At 47.2% G+C, this 19025-nt stretch overlaps 1 protein-coding gene across 1 annotated transcript in view; it reads right to left on the minus strand.

Annotated features, from left to right (window-relative positions):
• Positions 1-530: 530 nt before the first annotated feature.
• TMEM266 (transmembrane protein 266) overlaps positions 531-19025 on the minus strand; it is a 92166-nt gene continuing 73671 nt past the window's right edge. Inside the window, exons 9-10 of the mRNA XM_078151593.1 lie at positions 5964-6026; positions 531-1687 (exon numbers count right to left, since the gene is read on the minus strand). Of these exons, the coding sequence (XP_078007719.1) occupies positions 1083-1687; positions 5964-6026 (668 nt within the window). The 3' untranslated portion in view covers positions 531-1082. The remainder of the gene's footprint in view (positions 1688-5963; positions 6027-19025) is intronic.

The following is a 19025-nucleotide window of genomic DNA, read 5'->3' on the forward strand; positions in this document are numbered from 1 at the left end:
AAGGTAACGTGGGAGAACTCATCTTGAGTTCAGACACAGGTACACTACTTTAACTAAAATTACCCTTGCTAACTATAATTATTTCTTGGACGCTGAACTCCCTAACTCCCATTACGCCTCCCTAATTAACAGCCTGACAGTATCTGAAACTTAATGATAAAAGTCTAGTCACTTCTGTAGGCTTGGCCTGGGTCTCAAGGCTGGAAGACCCTTTCCCCCTACCTTGGACTCCCCTCACTCAATATCTTTGTAAATTTAGCTAGGTTTTTAAAAAATAATATCATTAAAGCCCCTTCTCCATTCCCACACTCTTGGATTTTACTGAGTTGTCCCAAGACAAAAACTAGATTTGTTTTCTGAATATTCAAAGATACTGATGATAAAAAATAAGACTGAAATATGAGAAATAGGACATATGAGACTGAAATATGAGATTGGAAGCCAAATGAAACAGAGAGAGCCTCAGATACCATTTCTTCCTGTCTTGACCTTCCAGAAGATTCTCTAAAAAGGGCTTTTGGGGTCAAAAATACACAGAAGTAAAGTAAATAAAAACCAGCCACACTATTGGTACAAAGGGGTTTAGAGCTGCTGTGTACAAAGAAAATGTAAGAAATCAGAGAAAGAGAATTTGACCCTCAGCTATCTTCTCCCCGGCTAAAGTCAGACCCTGGCATAAGGGCCAACAGTCTTTGTGAAAATGACTTTTAAAAAAACAACTGCCATCACCTCGCTGCCCTCCTCCAGCCCCCCAAAGTCCACCCTTCCTGCCTCCCAGGCCCAGAATGGGGCCTGAAGAACCTCAACATTTGTGAAGTCACTGTACAGTGCGGTGGCCTTGCCGAAGGGCTAGCGGATGGACCTTCAGAAGTCGGAACAGAATGGATTTGTGCTGGCTGTCAGGACTCATGAGTCTGGAGGCTTGTCCTCAGGCCACCCCAGGAGTAAGGCCCCGCTTCTGGCTGGTAATGGTCCCCCGTCAAGCTGTGAGAAAGCTGTCTCCCATCCTCCCCCCTCCCTTTTTTTTTCCAATCCCTCCCCACTACCCACACCTGCCTCCCCTAACCCCACTTTAAAGCGCATCAGGACTCTGGGATCTGGTTCAACTTCTGATCTTTGGATTCCAAAGACTTGTACTTATCCTCAAACATGGTGGGGTTTGGTTGAACATGGAGGACTGGCTTGATCTGAAAGACGGTGAAGCCTTCCTGATTCTTCTCATTATACATCTTTACCCTGTGTTCTACCTCTGGGCTGGTCAGGGCTGAACTGGCTGGGCTAGGCCTTCTGAGATTTACTAGGTCCAATCCTTTCTGTGCTAAGCAGGAATCCTCCGAGAAGGAGGAGAGGAGTTCCTGGACCACAGTGTTGTTGACCTGGGGCTGGGAGGCCTTCACCGGGGGGAAATTCCCCCCCTGTTCCAACGGGCAGAGCTCTGAGGACTCATCCCGGGTCGTGCTGAAGTCTGTTGAGGAGCCCAGGGTCTGACTACTGTCACTCTGGGCCCATGTGACTGAGCTGCCCATGGAGCAGGACATGCTCCCGGATGTGATGCTGGGACAGGTGCCATTGCTACCCAGTTTCAGGGGCATGTCCACTGTGAACCGGTCAGAGGAGGTGTCAGGATGGTGGATATCAATGGCGGCTGTGGTGATGACACAGATGGCTGGCTCAGGAACCCCACTGTCTGTAGGCAAATGAGAAAAGTTGGAATTAAGAGGGTCTGACAATGTACCTCCCCAACCCTCCACTCAATAAATTCCAGTGGCTTCCTATTACCTCCAGGATCAAATCTAAAACCTTCTGTTGGGCTTTTAAAGCCCTTCATCCCCTGCCCCCTTTCTACCTTCCCAGTCTTCTTACCCTTCCCTCTCCACCATGTATCTAGGATATGTAGACACTGCTATTCCCTCATGACATCCCATCCCCCAACTCTGACTGCCCTGGCTGAATGCTCTCTCTCCTCCTCCTTGCCTTTGCCTCTTGGCTTCCCTGACTGCCTTCAAGACTCAGCTCAAATCCCAGTGTCTTCAAGAAGCTTCTCATGGTTCCCTACCTCTACCCCTCTCCCCCTTACTGCTAGAACCTGCCCTCTTCACCTTCCTTCCATTTCCACCGTATGTTTCTTGTATGTGCAGATATTTGTGTGTTTTCTTCCCATTAGAATAGGAGTCCTTGAGCAAAAGCATTGAGTTTTTGCCTTTTGAGATTATATCCCCAGCACCTGGGACAAATGCCTGGCATAGCATGAACACTTAATAAATGCTTGTAGACTGACTGAGAGACGATAATTTCTGTGAAAAGAATATATTTTTTGAGTGTCTCTTAATGGACTTCAAGCTCATTACATGTCAAAAGCTGGGAGGCAGAGAAAAGGAGAGAGCTATGTGCCTGTGCCTGAGACAGTGGGCACAGCTGCCAGCTTATTACCCTAACCTATGTGAGGGCACCATCAAAGAGTCACTGCAGAGACTGGAAAAGCGGCCTGGGTGTGGAGGAGGGAGGGGTGAGTGTTGATGGAGAGTTAGCATCTATGTGAAGCGCTTGGAAGTTTATGAGTTTGAGAGTGGTAGAAAGGTGGGAAGGAACATCACGTAAATGTGAGTCAGTTTGGTGTGAATAATGAGTGAGGAGGAGTGTGGAGATGGTGAGCATTGGCCTGGTCCGGCTGTGCTGGGGGCACGGTGGGGAACCCCAGAATGCATGGCTGCTCCCCACCTTACATCGCATGGCCCAACAGAGAAGAGCAGAGAGGAGACACTGTTAATTAGGTTAGGCTGATTACCTAGATAGGACATTTTCTGATCTCTTTCTGGTTCTGTATGGGAAAAGGGTGATGGGCACCAGGGCACAGAATGATCCGGGCTGTGGGGTATTTGTGATGGTGAGGGACTTTTAGTGACATAATCTAGTCTTCAATGTCGCCTGGTCTACCGATGCCTATAACTGCACCCACATCTCTCTAGCCTTTAGAAACCGCACTAGCTCCTAAGACCCCTAACATCCCCTTATCTTCTCTCTCTCCTTCCCTTCTTGGCTAAACCACTTGAGAAAGTCATCAGCTGCCTTAATTTCTTCTCCTCTCCCCGGAGGCTCAGGGGTCTTCCACCTCATCATTCCACTGAAACTGCTCTCTCCAAAGTCACTGAAGATCCCTTCACTGAGTCCTCATGCCCTTTTGGCCCCTGTGCATCCCTTACCAATGCTGACCACCCTCATCTCCTGGATGCACTCCTTTTTCTGGGTTTTCAAACACTGCTCTCTCTTTTGGGGGAGAGGGCAGGGGAAGTCAATCAAGGTTAAATGACTTGCCCAGTGTCACACAGTTAGTAAGTGTCTGAGGCCAGATTTGAACTCAAGTCCTCCTGACTCCAGGGCCAGGGACCTCCTGGTTCTTTTTCTACCTGTCTGGCTGTTCCTTTGTCAGTCTCCCACACTGGCTCATCATTCCTAAGAAAGGGGATCAGAAGGCAAGGTATCAGATGGGCTCTCTCTTCTCCTCTCTCTCTCTCTCTCTCTCTCTCTCTCTCTCTCTCTCTCTCTCTCTCTGTCCTCCTCTCTCTTATTCTTTCTCTGTCTCTCTTCTCCTCTCTCTGTCTATGTTTCTCTTCTCTGTCTCTGTCTCTCTCTCCTCCTCCTCTCATTCTCTGTCTCTCTCTCCCTCTCTGTCTCTCTCTCCCTCCCTCTTTCTCTATCTCTCTATCTCTGTCTCTCTTCTCCTCTCTCTCTGTCTCTGTCTCTCTCCCTTTCTCTACCTCCCTCTCTCTCCTTCCATTTGGTGACCTTGTCAGCTCCTGGGGCTTTATTGATTCAGATGATATATTTCCAGTCTCATTCTCTCTCCTGAGCTACTGTTCCATGTCGGCAGCTGTCCATTAGACATTTTGGACTGGATCTCTGGCTCCAAATCTGACTTTCTTTTGACCTCATTAACACTGATCACCTTTTCTTTGCTCTGGTCAGACCTCATGGAGTACTGAGTTCAGTCCTGGGCACCATCTTTTAGAAAAGACATTCACAAAATGGGAGCATGTGTAGAGGAAGGTGAGGAGGCTGAGAAATCCTGACACGGAGGGATCAGTTGAAGGTATTAATGCTGTCCACTCTAAAGAAGAGAAGGCTTTAGGAATAGCTGGGTAGTGTGTGTGTGCACTTGCACGTGCGTGCGCATGCGCACACACACACACACACACACACACACACACACACACACACACACACCATCTTCAAGGATTTGAAGGGCTGTCATGGACAAGTAGGATTGTTCTTCTTGCCTCCAGGTACCAGAACTTCAAAGAATAGGTAAGACAGATTTTGGCCAGAAGAAAGAATTGCTGACAATAAGAGCTGATCCAAAGTGGAACAGGTGGCCTTGGGTGACAGGGAACTCCACATTAGTGGAGATCTTCAAGTGGGGATTTAGTGACCACTCTTCACTACCTATGAGAGCCCTTGGAGCTTGGAGATTCTGACTGAAAATTAGGTGCTCAGAGCCTAGGAAAGAGAAATTCCCATTCAGTTGAATGTGTTTGATCATTGCCAACTGCTGGGGTCATAGAGACATGACTGTCAATTAGGAGACCTTGCTTTCCCAAGTACTCGAGTGAATAGGAGGTGCTAGCTTAACTACTGCTGGGGTCAGGGGTCTTTCCTTTCTATGCAGTATCTCCAGCCATAAGAAAAAAGCAACTAAGGTCAGGGTGTTAATGTAAAAAGCAAATCTATTTGTCTGTCTGTCTGTCTATCTATTATCTACTTATTCCTATAGAAACAGATCTTTAACTCACCTGCCTTTAAAATTAAGAACAAAATTGAGGAAACAAAACTTTATTCCAAAAGCATAACACATATTTTTAAAAGTTTCAGTTCTATATTCTAAAAAATTGTGGGGGCTTCACGGAAAGTGAGAATGGAGAAAGTGAGAAAAGCAAGGTGAAGAAAGTGAGAGGAAAGGAGAGAGAGAGAGCATGAGAGAGGAAGAGAGGTTTGGCTACCTGCTGGTGACTGTTACTCAGAGATTACAAGCTATTCAAGGTTAGCTTCAGAGTATTATCATTTGTTACCTATTTGTTCTTTAAAAGTCCCAACTCGTTCCCAATCCTTCCATCTTTAGCGGCTCTGTGCTAGCTGAAATAACCAACCTATGAAGGTGTGACTAGACGGTCCTGGGCTGCAGGAGCAGAATGCAAGAGAGAGTCCTTCTGAGGGCTAGAGGTCAAGGTTGGTTCCTGGTGTGGAGCTTCCCTGTTCTGATCAGGACTGATCTCTTCCTCCTCTCTCTCCTCAGGTGGTATTCGCTCTGAGGTCATGTACTTATCATCACTCCTGGGCTTGTTTTCACATAGACCCAAGGGCTGTATTTGTATTCCTGTCATGGGACCCTCAGGGAAGTTAGGATCTCATATATGTCACACAGACACTGAATTCATGGATCAAATTTAAAAAAAAAAAAAGAATTTGCTGTTCAGGAGGAAAAAAAAATAACAGATTATCCTTGAAGAAAGATTGCACTGAGAATTTGAGAAGGAAAAGATTGAACCCAAGTTCAAAATCCTAGATCTGCCATTTACTGTTTGTGTGACCTTGGGCCACGATTTCCTCATCTCTAAAATAAAGGCATTGATTAGCTGGGCCCTAGAATCTCTTCCAGATCCAAACCCCATTCGTGGATCTATGAAAACGCCTGCCATGGAGAAACATGTGTCTGCACCATGGCAGAGATCAGACCCTTCAGGGGCTCTGGGTTCTCTTGGCTACTTTGTTTGCCACCAGGTGAGGAGGTGGGGTCTTACCCTCAGAACAGACAAGGGATGATTCTTCTGCCGAGGTTCTTGTGGGCAGCACAGAAGAGAAGAAGGACGGAAATCCCGCAAATAATCTATACAGAATGACATCTGCCTCGTGGCGGCCACATGTTGGGGCATATTTGGAGGGTCAGTTAGATCTTAGGGAAGGAGACTTACCGCTGCTAGGCTCATTGTGATACTGGCTGATGGAGCTAGTCATGTCATCCTTCACCATGGCTTCTGGGAGGGGGAGACAGAGAGGGAAACTCTGAGCTTTCCTTAACATTAATGGAGTATCTGTAGGATGCTAGGCATCCATTCATTCATTCATCTGTTTGACAGGCATTTATAGAGGGCCTGCTAGATGCTAGATGCTGGAGATGAAACTGGCCCCTATCCTCAACAACCTTTCATTTTACTGGGGAAAATAACATACATGCCAGTAAGTAAATATAAACCATATGCCTATGTGTATGTATGTGTATATATATATATATATATATATATATGTAAACATATATATATATATATATGTAAACATATATATATATATATATATATGTAAATATATATATATATGGGCAGCTGGGTGGCTTAGTACATAGAATGCACTGGAGTAAGGAAGACCTGGGTTCAAATCTGGCCTCATACATTTGCTAGCTATGTGACCCTGGGCAAGTCACTTAACCCTGTTTGCCTCAGTTTCCTCATCTGTAAAATGAACTGGAGAAGGAAATGGCAAACCCCTCCAATATCTTTGCCAAGAAAACCCCAAATGGAGTCACAAAGAGTCAGACATGACTGAAAAGGACTAAATAACATACTTACTTAGACTAAATAAAATAAGTATATATTTCCTTATCTCTATAATACAGGCATTGATTTAGATGAACCTTAAGAATGCTTCCAGATCCAAATCCCATGAAAACATCTGCCAGGGAGAAACAGGGCATTCAAAAGCAATTGGTCTTGTCTCAGTCTCATTGTATAACCCAACATATACCTAGACCTATACATACCTAATACACACACACACACATATACATACATATATACACACACACACATATATCCCTATACCTATAACTATACATCCATACACCTTTTGTGCCCTTCCTGATTCGAATGGTTGCCTGAGTCAGCTCTCATGTGTGAGATCCTCACACTCAGCATCATGGGACCGTGACATGCAGCTGTACGCTGATAAATATTTAACAATCAGCTCTCTGAAGGAAAAAAATGTAGCAGGACACACTTCAAAATTTAATCTGCAATAACATTTCCTCCATCACTCTCTTCAGGCTAGAAAATTAAAAAAACTCGATAAATCGAGCCTTGATGTGTATCATTTGCTGATTTCTGAGCTGTAAATGCCCACTTTGAAAATTTAACAAGCAGCTCTCCTAAGCCAGTACAGGCTGGCTCTTAGCACAGCCCTGCCGATATCCCTCTTCCCTCATCCTCTAGCTCTAGTCCCATCTCCACCAAAAATCTCTCCTGGATAACTCTAGCCCAACATCGCTCTCTCCCCTTCCCAACTCCCCAGTATACTAAGTATTCCATACATTGCATAATTCACAGTGATCTTCAATCCAGTGACTTTTCTTGTGCTCTCATTGTCTTGGGTGGGAACTTTGCCTCTCTAATCCCACTACCCAGTCCAAGAGCAGGACCTTTATTTGCTCCATCCCTGGTCTCTTCCACAGCATCCAGCAGAGGGAAGGTCATGGTGGACACTCAATATAGACTTTGGAGTTTCTTAGCCTGGTATCTATGAGGCTAAACACCCCCCATCCCACTTAAAAAATGCATTTCTTTATTTTATTTTAAATAGCTGTATTTCATTTAAAAGGGTTTCCTCTGTAATCCTATTTTTTTAACAGGCATTTAAAAGCATTATCCCCAGAAGGGGTTCATAGATTTTTCCAGATTCTTAAAGGAACAAATGGGTTAACAATTCCTGACTGGGAAAGTAAACAAACTTCAATGCCAACAGCGACCAAGTATTCTGTCCATGTTTTGCAGGTAAGGGAAAAGCGGCTCCTTGAAAGAGGTGACCTGCCAGGGGTCTCAATAAAGTAATGGCCCAGCCAGGAGCTGAATTCATGGAGTTAAATGGAAAAGGTCCTGAGACCCTTCCCCGGGACTGCAGCATGGGTTGGGGGTGGCAGCCATGGCCTTGAAGGGAGAGTGGAGTTTGTGGACTGCTGAAAGCTTGGGCACGCGGTCAGCTCCTCTGAGAGGGAGCCTTTGCCCAGCCCGGTATCTAGCTGAAGCGCTAAGAGCCTCCTCTCTCTAAGTGCTCTGGGGGAGGGGAGGCTTCGGAAAGGCTGAGCTCATCCCTGGGAGCCCGAGGACACCCTGCCCTCCCGCCCCCCAGCCCAGGACCTGACTCTGGAGGCCCATAGCGGTTTGCAGGTGAAAGGAACAGATGTTTTCCGAGGAGCGCTCTCCCCACATGACAAGACCCAAACCACCAAGCAGCGTGGCCCCAGCCTCCCAGGCAACACGCCTGTTTTCCGCATCCCATAGGTTCTTAAAAGGCTTTTTGGGCCCCTGTTGATCCTTAAATGTCTCCAGTCAGAGGTGTGTCTTGCGCTAATGTCTGAGTTTAAAGGGGCTGGATGAGTCGCCTTGGGGCGTGCTCCTGGACCGGCAGAACAATGCTCTTGCCGGGAGCTGATGGCAAAACACACTTCTTTGTGCCCATCCATAATTCATACTCTAAATGCCCTCTCCCCATCACGGCTGGGGGCGTCTGCCCAGGCATGTTGGGAAGGGAGACGTAGCTGGTCCCCTTTGGGATTAGAGAGAGGAAATCCAAGGATGCCAGCAGCAGAGGGGTGGACCAGACCTGGGGGAACAGACTGTATGCTAGGTTGAGGTAATGGAGGGCAAGGAGGGTGGATGGCACAGATCCCTTCTGTCCAGCTTGGGCAGCTCAAATGTGGGGCAGGAGTGAGTCAGCTGGAGGCAGCCCCTTTAGGTCTCAGCATTCTCTGGTGATGAGACCCATTCCTGCTTCAGGATAGGCATTGTTACAGGGGAGTGAGCACAGGTGTAACCAGGGTGAGGCGGTGGGGGTGTTGGCCAATGTTGCCTGATATACAGAGCTCTTGTAGTCCTTTGGCAATGTAGAAAAAAACCTATGTTCGTAATAACATACTGGTAGTAACACAGAATGGGAAGCTCCTCTCTCCCTGCAAAACTTGTCTGATTGGAGGTGTTTGCCCCTGGTGCAAACATCACTAAGGACAGCTAGGGACATAGAGGAAAGAAGTCTTTTCTTTGGGATTTGTACAAAGCCCTGACATTCCCTCAGCTCCCAATCTAAGCCCGGGAAAATACTTCAGGGGTTATGATTGGGGATGTACAGATGCTACTTCCACAGGTATGGATGGCAAACTCTTTATAACTTAAGATTATGGTGTCATGGGTTGCTATGATTGAAAACAAAATGCTTGCCCCGTAGATGAGCCCCCTTGCATGTAGGCTTTGAGGGCAGGAAGTATCTTAGATACTTCATTGAGTTCAAATCTGGCCTCAGACACTTACTAGCTGGGTGACCCTGGGTGAGTCACTTCACCCTGTGTGCTTCAGTTTCCTTCTCTGTAAAATGAGCTGGAGAAGGAAATGGCAAAGCACTCCAGTATCTCTGCCAAGAAGATCCCAAATGGGGTCAGGAAGGGTAGAGCATGATTGAAGAATGGCTGAACAGCAACAAATGGTGTTGGGACTGAACCTACCCCACAGTCCAGTCTTCCCAGTCTGTTCCCTAACCTGCTGAGCTAAGGGGCCCCAAACTAAAGGCCTTGAAGGTTAAAGATCAGACCCCAGGTTTCCTGTACCTGGAATGTTTACCCATCCCATCTGGATTTGCTGAATTCTACCTGACTGTTAAAAGCCAATTCAAATGCCTCTCCCTCTATGAAATCTTCCCTGAAATTCATTTGTAATGAATTTTCACACAGTACTTTCTTTTGTATAGTTCTAATACACTTACCACAATGTTGTGCCTTCTAAAAATCACACCAGCACATTAAAGTTGGAAAGGATGTAGATCAGCTGGTACCTGAACAGGAATTCCCTTTGTCACACCCTTGACAAGTGTTAACATGACCTTTGCTTGAAGACCTTTGGTGACAGGGAGCTCACTACCTCCAGAAGCAGGCTATTCCCCTTTGGGACAGATCTTAAGTTTTAAACATATTCCTCTTAAATCAAGTCAGAATCTGTCAATTCCGCTCATCAAACCTAGCTCTGCCTCTGAGGCCAAGCAGGAGGAATCTAGTTTCTCTTCCTCAACCTATCATCCCTCAGTCTTCTCCTCTCTGGGTTAAACAGCCCAAGTTCCTTCAGTCTATGTTAGTATGAAATGGTGAGCAGTCTTCTCATCATCTCCTCAAGGATCTGGGCACGCTCCTCGATTCTAGTTACACGCACTGGTGTCTTATGCTCTTACTAGACTACATGCTCCATGAGGAGAGGGTCATGTGTTAGGCGATCTTTTTATTTGTCCCGGGATCCAACAAAGTATTCTACAGAAAGAGACATGTTGTGAATATTATGTTTTGAGGTAGTCTAGTGTGGTGGTTAGAGGGCTGGCCTTGGATTCTGTAAGAGCTGGGTTCAAGTCATAGGACTGCCATATACTTGCTGTCTGACTATGGGTGAGCCACTCAAATACTGTAGCATTCCAGGTAACTTGCAATTATAGAGATAAGTTGCTGACCTCTATTGATGGAAGGCCTTTCTCTCATTGTGTAAATATTCCAATGGATCTGCGATCTCACTGAAGTGGAAATTCTTTCCAATGGTGCAGAGTGCCTCCCATCTATCTATCCCTGCCCTTTTTGTAGAACTCCTATGACCTCCTGAAAGTTTATCGTGGAGGGATTAAGGGTGGGGTGGGAGTCCACCCAACATGGCCTTCCTTAATTTCTTTTGGTATGGTAGGTATCCCAGTGGAGAATTTGAACTGTCCACCAGCCATTTTCCCATCTTGCCATGTTACCAGACCATCTCTTTTGGGAAGGGTACATTTCTTTGTTGTTCTTGACTTCAGTTCACCTTTGTCGTTTCTCGGTGGTTCTATGTTGCGATCTGCTCACACCCACCATGCACCTCTGCCCTCCACAAGATGCCCATTTGGAATTCTTTGGAATATCATACTGTTAGCCCATTGGACTCTACTATGATGAAATCACAGGTCCAAATGTTATCATCTGGGGGAAGAAAGAATGTGTAAGAAACTGGAAAACTCATATGGGCCCTTCTCCTAGAAGTTGAAATGGCCTAATTCCATCCAAAAGGCCAGTGCCCTCAAAGCCTGGCCCCCTGACCTTCCTTGCTGGTCCCTCAGTGGAATGTGAGCATGGAAGAGAGGGCCGCCCCAATTTAGGAATAAAAATCCATTTAGAGAAAAATCCCTTCCCTCTGGTGAGTTCATCACGTAATTTTGATCTCCGGGCCAAGGAAAAAACAGTAAATTTGGTGCTTCCATAAATGCCAACCCAGTCAGAGGCTGCCGATTCCTCTTCTTGCCTACCTTCCCCCATCCCAACTTCTGTCAAGGTTGGGCTGCAAGCGTCTTCTCAATGGCTCCAGTGTTGCAGCTGCTAACAGGCCAGCCTGGAATAGCATTTGTGTACATTTTTATGACGGTATTTGGAAAGGGAGGAAGGGGCTGTAAGGGGTTCCAAGCATCCTTCTGCGCCTCCAGCCTTACTGTTTTTATTTCTGCTCTGTCCTTCCCAGCTTCACCAGCTCCTTTCTGTTCAGTTGGTTTTTCCAGACAAAAGAACTATTCTCCTCATAAGAGGCACTGGCGGGGCCAGGCCAACTTGCTTGAGTATAATGGAAAATGTGCCCTGGGATTATTTAAAGAAGGACTGTGCTCCAGTGGAATGGGCTGCCCTGAGCTCAGCTGGTGAGGATGGCTGGGAATTAGCTCAAACCTCAGCCTGCTTGGCAGTGTCCCATCCTAGAGATGCTTGATGAGTAGACAGCAGGGGATGCATTGTGATTTGAGGGCAGTCCCCTGCCCCAAATATTGCCCCCAGTGCTTATCATGGGGCCTGAACATTCACTCTTAGAGAGTCATTTCTTGGGAGTTTTGAGGACTTTTTCATCTCCAAGAATCCCTTTTGAATGAGCAGGGATCCCCGAAGCCTGTGCCCTCTTCTGGTGGCATTTGAAGTCCTTCACAACTTGGTTCCAGCTGACCACTCCCCTTCATGCCCTCTGTTGTTCAGCCAAACTGGCTACTTCCCGTTTTTCCAGACTTGTTCCTTTATACCCCTCCATATTGGTACAACCCAGAAACACTGGCTTTCTTGCTGTTGGTCACACACAACATTCCATCGACCACATTCGTGACTTCACACAGGCTCTTCCCATGCCTGGAATGCACTCCCTCCTGCCCTCTGCCTCTTAACATGCAGAGTTGCCTTCAAGCCTTAGCTCAGCCCAGGGGATGAAGAACATCTGGTCCGCTCCCATGCCCTCAATTTCTGGGTAATAAGAACTTATATTTTTGTAGGCTCTAAGCCCTCACAATTGCTCTGATAGGTAAGGAGGGTAGGCACTATTAACCCCCTCTTACAGAGCTTTGAACTGAGGCTTTGAATCGTGGCCAAGGTCACACAGCAGATGAGCGTCCAACACTGGCCTGCAGAGCCCAAGCCCAGCCAGCACTCTTCACACTACATGACCTCGCCTCTCAATGGACATGCTTGGGTCACAATAATAACAGCTAGCACTTACAGTACACTTTGAGGATTACCAGTACATGCAATACATGATTGCATGTGATCCTCACAACCTTGCATGGTAAGTACTGTTATTAACCCAATTTTACAGTTGGGGAAACTGAGGCAAAGAGCAGTTAAGTGACTTTCCCAGGCTCACACAGCTAGTATTTAAGGCAGGATCTGAACTCAGGTTTTCCTGATTCCATGTACAGTACTCTCTTCCCTATGCCATATAGCCACCCAACACGTAATTGTGGGTCATGGAATCCTAGGATTTAGAGTTTGAAGGGATCTTTGACATTATCCAGTCCAATTCTTCCAATTATAGGAAACACAACTGAGGAACTGTCAGGGCTGAGGTTTGAACTTAGGTCTTCTGAGATAAGGTAAATTTTCCCTCTTCTATGCTAGGGTCATGAGATCATAGATTCAGAGATGTAAGAGAGCTTAGAGATCATCTAATTCAATTGCCTCTCATCCCTCTATTTGTTAGATGTGGAAACTGAGGCTCAGGGGTAAATTGACTTACTCAAGGTCACACAGGTAGAGCAAGGCGGCCAAGGGCAGTAGTTGTACCCCCTGGTGAGTTTCTTTTGGGGTCTCCATTTTGGGTAGGGGCCCAGGTCCAGCATGCCTTATTCTACTCCTGGCTGTGTTTCTGCCTACAAGCTTTGCTACCATGCACATGGAAGGACCTTGTTTTTTTCTCCCTACCCTTTCTCCAATTCCCTTTTATGTGTTGTCATCTACTATTAGAATGTAAGCTCCTTGAGGGCAGGAATCTTGTTTCTTCTTGCTTGTATTTGTATCTCCAGCACGGAGCACAGAGCCTGGCATACAGTGAGTGCTTAATAAATGCTTATTACCTTGAATCCAACCTGGAATGTGAAATCTTAAGTTTCCAGGCCAATAGGGTTTTTGGCAGTGGGCAGGATGGCTGCAGAGAATGCCCAAGGCTCTATTCCTTTGTATCGTCCTGATACTTTCCTTCATCAGCACCCAGAGCTCTTTGTAACCATGACCTCATTAATCCTCCCAAAGCCCCAGTCAAGTGGAGAGCTGACAGCCTTCATTATTGAGGCTTTGCCTTCTGGGGAACGCAGCCTGACCTGCCCATGGTTGTAGCATCAGGGAGGGGAGGCAGGTGAGGGCAGGTGGCATGAGTCAGTGACAGAGACCGGGAGGGAACCCAGGGATGCTGATTCCCAGCTCAGTAGAAAAAAAAATGCCTGAAAGATTGAGAGTGACGCAGAGTCATTAGATTTCTGAGCTAGAGGCAGACTACTCTGGCAGAAAGAGCATGGGATTTGGAGTCTGAAGAGCCAGGTTCAAATTCCAGCTCAGCTGTTTAGGATCACCAGATTTAGACCTGAAAGGGCCCTTGCAGCTCAATAATTCCAGTCCTTTCATTTTATAGACGAGGAAACTGAAAGCTCAGGGAAGTTCAATGACATGCCCAAAAGTACGTGGCTGAATCAAGATTTGAACCTATGTTCTCTGACTCCAAATCCAACATGCTTCCCACTTTCCCTGCTTCTTGCATTTGACTGACTGACTTAATGAATGAAAAAGCATTTATTAAATGCCTTCTATATGCCAGAGACTATACTAAGTACTGGGCATACAAATACAAAAGAGAGACGGTCTCTACCCATAAGAATCATATGTTTCTCATTGTAAAACCTCTTGGCAAAATTACTTTTTTCTCTCTGGGACTCAGTTTCTTCCTCTGTAAAATGAGAGAAGCTCTTTGTATGCTCTCTGCCATCCCTTCTGATCCTATGCTTCACAGCCCTGGCAGAGGAGCTAGTGACTGTGGGGAACCCTTACTTTTCCTTCCCTGACCTTTGGTACCTCATCTGGACCCTTTCCCCCCGAGGAGGTAACACAATCACTACTAGTGCTGGGAGCCTCAGTGGTGGCAGGGGGAGACAGATGGATGAGGCCCCCATCAGAGTGACTGTGGCAATTTTGAATTATCAGTGTGGTGGAATGGGACTCCAAGGGCTGGGATGATATATGGGCTGATGTGGCTACGCCCACTGGGGACTGTAATTCATTCATTATGGGTGATCTTCAAGACTAATAAATTTGGGAGGGAAGTATTCATGCCTACACAGGGGCACTGTGAACTTGGCAGTCCCCAAAGCCTGGGACTTTGCAGCCCTGGGTTTTAAAGATGATTTAAAGGAGTTGGGCTGGAGCAAGTCTGAGCAGAAACCAGCCAGCGTTTGTCTGCTTGGGACCCAGTTGGCAGCTGGGGTGGGGGGAGGGAACTTCCCTCCGCTCTTCAGGGGGGGCTTGGCAATGGCCTGGAGAATTTCTGTTCAGGTCTTGATGTTTCCACTCCCTTTGGAGGCTGAGAGGCTGCTGCTCCTTCACCATCAGCTCATGATAAGGAAGCCTCCTGGCCTCATCATATCCTCTGTCAGGCTTCCCACAGCAGCAGGAGCTGAGCAAGCAGTGATCACTTTGAAGCATAGCATGGTTCAAGTTGGACTGACCTCGGGACAGAGGCCATCAGAGCTGGAGAGGACCTTGGGGACAGGTCCAGCTTCCTCCCAGCTTACCTTTATACGGTGCTATGAGGCACGAGAGATGCTTCCCGTTACCTGTGGTATCTCATCTAAATCTCATTTTATAGCAGAGGAAAAGGAGGGCAAGGTCATGCAGCCAGTTGGTTGGAAGACCAGGTCTTGAACTCAGGTCTCCTGGCTCCAAAGTTCCTGCTCCTCCCACCATACTGCCCTGTTCTGTCCTCTTCCTTGGCTTATCTCCAGAGCTACAACTGGGAATTCTAGCATTTGGGGAACATTTTAGGGAGCTGGGCATGGGGGATCGACACAGAAACTCTGGGAAGGCCCGAGGCAAGTACACATCACCACTGATCCCAGCAATGCGGTCCTCTCCAGTTGGGTGCCCAGCTGCAACGGTGGGATGAGACGGAAATAAGAGCGCCTGCCCCCTAGGGAGGAAGGGGCCCAGGCCAAGGAAGGGGTGAGGGGCCTCGTCTGGAAGTGATCTTCAGGCCTTGACATCTCCATGTGGGCCCCGAGAGACGAAGCCTGGTGGCTCTGGGCTCATTACACCTCTGCCCATCACCATAGTTCACAATCCTGCCACAGATGTTCTGCTGACATGGACTCCATCAAAATCATCACTTTCTTTGGAAACAAAAATTCTCCCTAGTGGGGCCGCCACCATCCAACCTCCAGTGCCTCATTATCTCTTCCCAACAAAACCAAGTTTCCTAGTTGGTTATAGTTAATGGTGATTTGGAAACAGCACAGAAAATTAAAATCAAAAAGAGCTTTGAAGTAGCTTTTGAGCAGAGTCCATCAGCAACGGGGAGGAGAGGGGTCAGGAGGCTCAGGCCCTCCTCCTGACTCTGTTGCTAATTTGCTATGTAAACTTTCTGGGCCTCTGTTTACTCATCTGTAAAAGGAAGGAGTTGAATTAGGTAACCTCAAAGGTCCCTTCTGGCGTTAACCTTTTGTATTCTAAGATTCCTCCCTTCTCTTCCGTCTATGTGCTTATGTGTCTCCAAGCTATGACATTGTGTTTAATGTTCTAAGATCTTTTTTTGTTCTGACATTCTGGGTTTTATATTCTAGGTCTGATATCTTATGCTGTGTATTCCAAGGTCCCTCCCAGCTCAGCCATTCTATACTGTATGGTCCCTCTGAGTTATGACATTCTATGTTTCATGCTCCAAGCTCCCTCCTAGCTCTCTGTCTCTGATAGTCTGGCTCTATCTTCTAAGGTTCCTTTCAGTTCTAACATTCTAGATTTTAAGGTTCCTTTCAGATCTAATATTCTATGTCCTTAGTCATAGGGCACCCAATAGCTCTGATATTCTATGTCCTTAGGTCTCTTTAGCTAGAGCATACCATGTTCTATGTCTTAGACAGCTGCGTGGTACAATGGAAAAGGGGTTAGGCTTAGAGTCAAAAAGACCTGAATTCAAATCCAGCCTCAGACACTCCCCAGCTGTGTGACCCTGAGCAAGTCATTTCCCCTCTGTCTGCCTCAGTTTCTCCAACTGTAAAATGGGGATAATAATAGCACCCATATCCTAAGATTATTGTGAGATCAAACGAGATATTTGTAAAAGAGCTTGGCACATAGTAGGTGTTTTATAAACGCTTATTCCCTTCCTCCTCTCCCTTCTATGGTCCTGCTTAGCTCTGACATTCTCTGTTCAGAGAATCCGAGGTCCCTTCTTGTCCAGCCAGTCGCTGATAATGTGCGTATGTTCAGAGGTTCCTTTTAGCTCTGACACCCCCTTCAGCTCTGACATCCTAGGTTCTAAGTTCTAGGTCATCTTCCACCTTTCACGGTCTGGGTTCTATGGCCTCTTCCCACTGTGAGATTCTGTGTTCGATGTTCTAAGGTCCCTGCCAGCTGTGACTCTCTGTTTCTGATGATGCCTGGACTCCTTTGGATCTGGCCTCAGATTCCTTCTTGCGCACACACTCATGTCTGTGCACTAATCCGTGCATCTGCTCTGTGTTTTCCCATGTCAGTGGGCCTTTTTAAAACACAGTTGGCTTGGAGGTTGGGGCTACCAGCCAGGGCCTCCTTCATCCTTCACAAGAGCCACCTGGAGAGCCTGATTACCTGGCTATTCCAAGTCTTGTGGGGCTTCTCTCCATGGGCACCTCCCAGATGCCAAAGGAGAAAGCGAATCAGCTACGCCATGTGCGTGACTCCCCAGTGGATGCCAGGGGTGGGGAAATGCTTGCTTCAATCCCACCAATGGACTGAGGACTGGGGAAAAGGAAAAGCATGAGCTGGGTCTTTAACAGCTGCTGAGTGCGCTTCCTCCAGTCATCTATTTTGTCTGTGCTCTCAATGACTCTGGTGAAGGCAGAACTGGAAACATCAGCCTTCTGCGTGGATGGGGGAATGAGGAAATGCAAGATGGGGGATGAGGGTGGCTTGCTTGGCAGCTGGAGCTGGGTGAAGGCACGTAGGCCAGCTCCAGAGGGGAGCAGCAGGGCCAGGGGGAGCATTGGATTTGGAGGTGCTTTGTTGGGAAGGGCAGAAAGTGGAGGAATTCCGGTCTGCATACCAGAGCGTATGGATGGCATCTTTATGGAGAGAAAGGGCCATTTCTACATTTCTACAGAATCGTATCCCACCATCCTGGACTTCATTATCATTCATGTGGACTTTGACTTCTTGGACCATCACCTCCCAGCAACCCAGGCAGGCAACCTCAGTGTCCCTCTCAACTATCTCTTTCACCCCCTGCCCCCAAACCAATTTATTGACAATTCTCATCATTTCTCTCCTCACCATATTCACCTTCTAATTGGTCTCCCTCCCTTGAGCTTCTCCTCACTCCAATCCATCCTCCAGTCAATAGTCAGTCAGATAACATTTACCAAGTAATCCCTTGCTATATGCTTCTAAGTGCTGGAGATACAAAAAAAGGCAAAAGACAATGCCTGCTTTGCCCGAGCTCACAATCTAACTGGAGAAACAACTATGCACAGATAAGCTATCTACAGGATAGACCAGGAATAATTCAAAGAGGGAGGGCCCCAGAATTAAGAGAAGTCCTCCACTCTGCTGCTAGAGCACAGGACTGAGCATGTCACTGCCTCCTCAGCAACCCGCTGTGGCTCCCTATTCCTCCTAAGGATCAAATACGACGCCCTCTGTTTGGTGCTTAAAGCCCTTCACAAACTGGCCCCTTCTTCCCTTCCCAGCCTTCTTTCACCGCAGCCTCTGACCCCGTGACGTCGGCTTCCTTGCTCTTCTTATACGAGATGCCCCGTCTCTGGACTCCATACTTTTCCACCAGCTGTTCCCATACTGGAACGCTCTTCTTCCCTCCCCCCTCCCCTTTATTTCCCTGGCTTCCTTTAAGTCTCCGTTCAAATCCCACCTTTGAGAGGAAGCTTTTCCTGAGCCCCCCAGCAGCCGGAGTCTTGCTGCAGGACGACCTTCAGTCTACTCTGTATGTTTCCTGTATTTACATATCACCTCCCCCATCAGAATGTTCTCCTTGAAAGCAGGGACCATTTATGCTTTGTTTATCTAGTACTCACACAGTGCCTGGTACATACATAGTAGGTGCCTAATAAATGCTCACTGACTGACTGTCCTTTCCAGCTCTGAAAGTCTGTGATTCTATTGTAGCAGTCACCTTAACCGGTCTGCACACTTCCCCTCAATCCATCCTGGACCTCTGACAAGGTGGGCCTGACAGTCTCCTGAAAGAGAGCCCATGACGCCACGTCTGTGTGAGGCTACGCACCCTGTGATGCTGTGTCTGTGTAAGGACACATGCCCTGTGATGTCATGTCTGTGTGAGGATACGTGTCCCATGGTGCAGTGTCTGTATGAGAACACATGTCTAATGATGCCATGTTTGTGTGAGGACATGCATCCCATGATGTCATGTCTGTGTGAGGACACATGTCCCATGATGCCATGTCTATGTGAGGACACTTGTCCCATGGTGCCATGTCCGTAT

The sequence above is a fragment of the Phascolarctos cinereus genome, unplaced genomic scaffold, assembly GCF_003287225.1.
Source record: "Phascolarctos cinereus isolate Bilbo 61053 unplaced genomic scaffold, phaCin_HiC Scaffold_3;HRSCAF=262, whole genome shotgun sequence".
Classification (NCBI taxonomy): Eukaryota; Metazoa; Chordata; class Mammalia; order Diprotodontia; family Phascolarctidae; genus Phascolarctos; species Phascolarctos cinereus.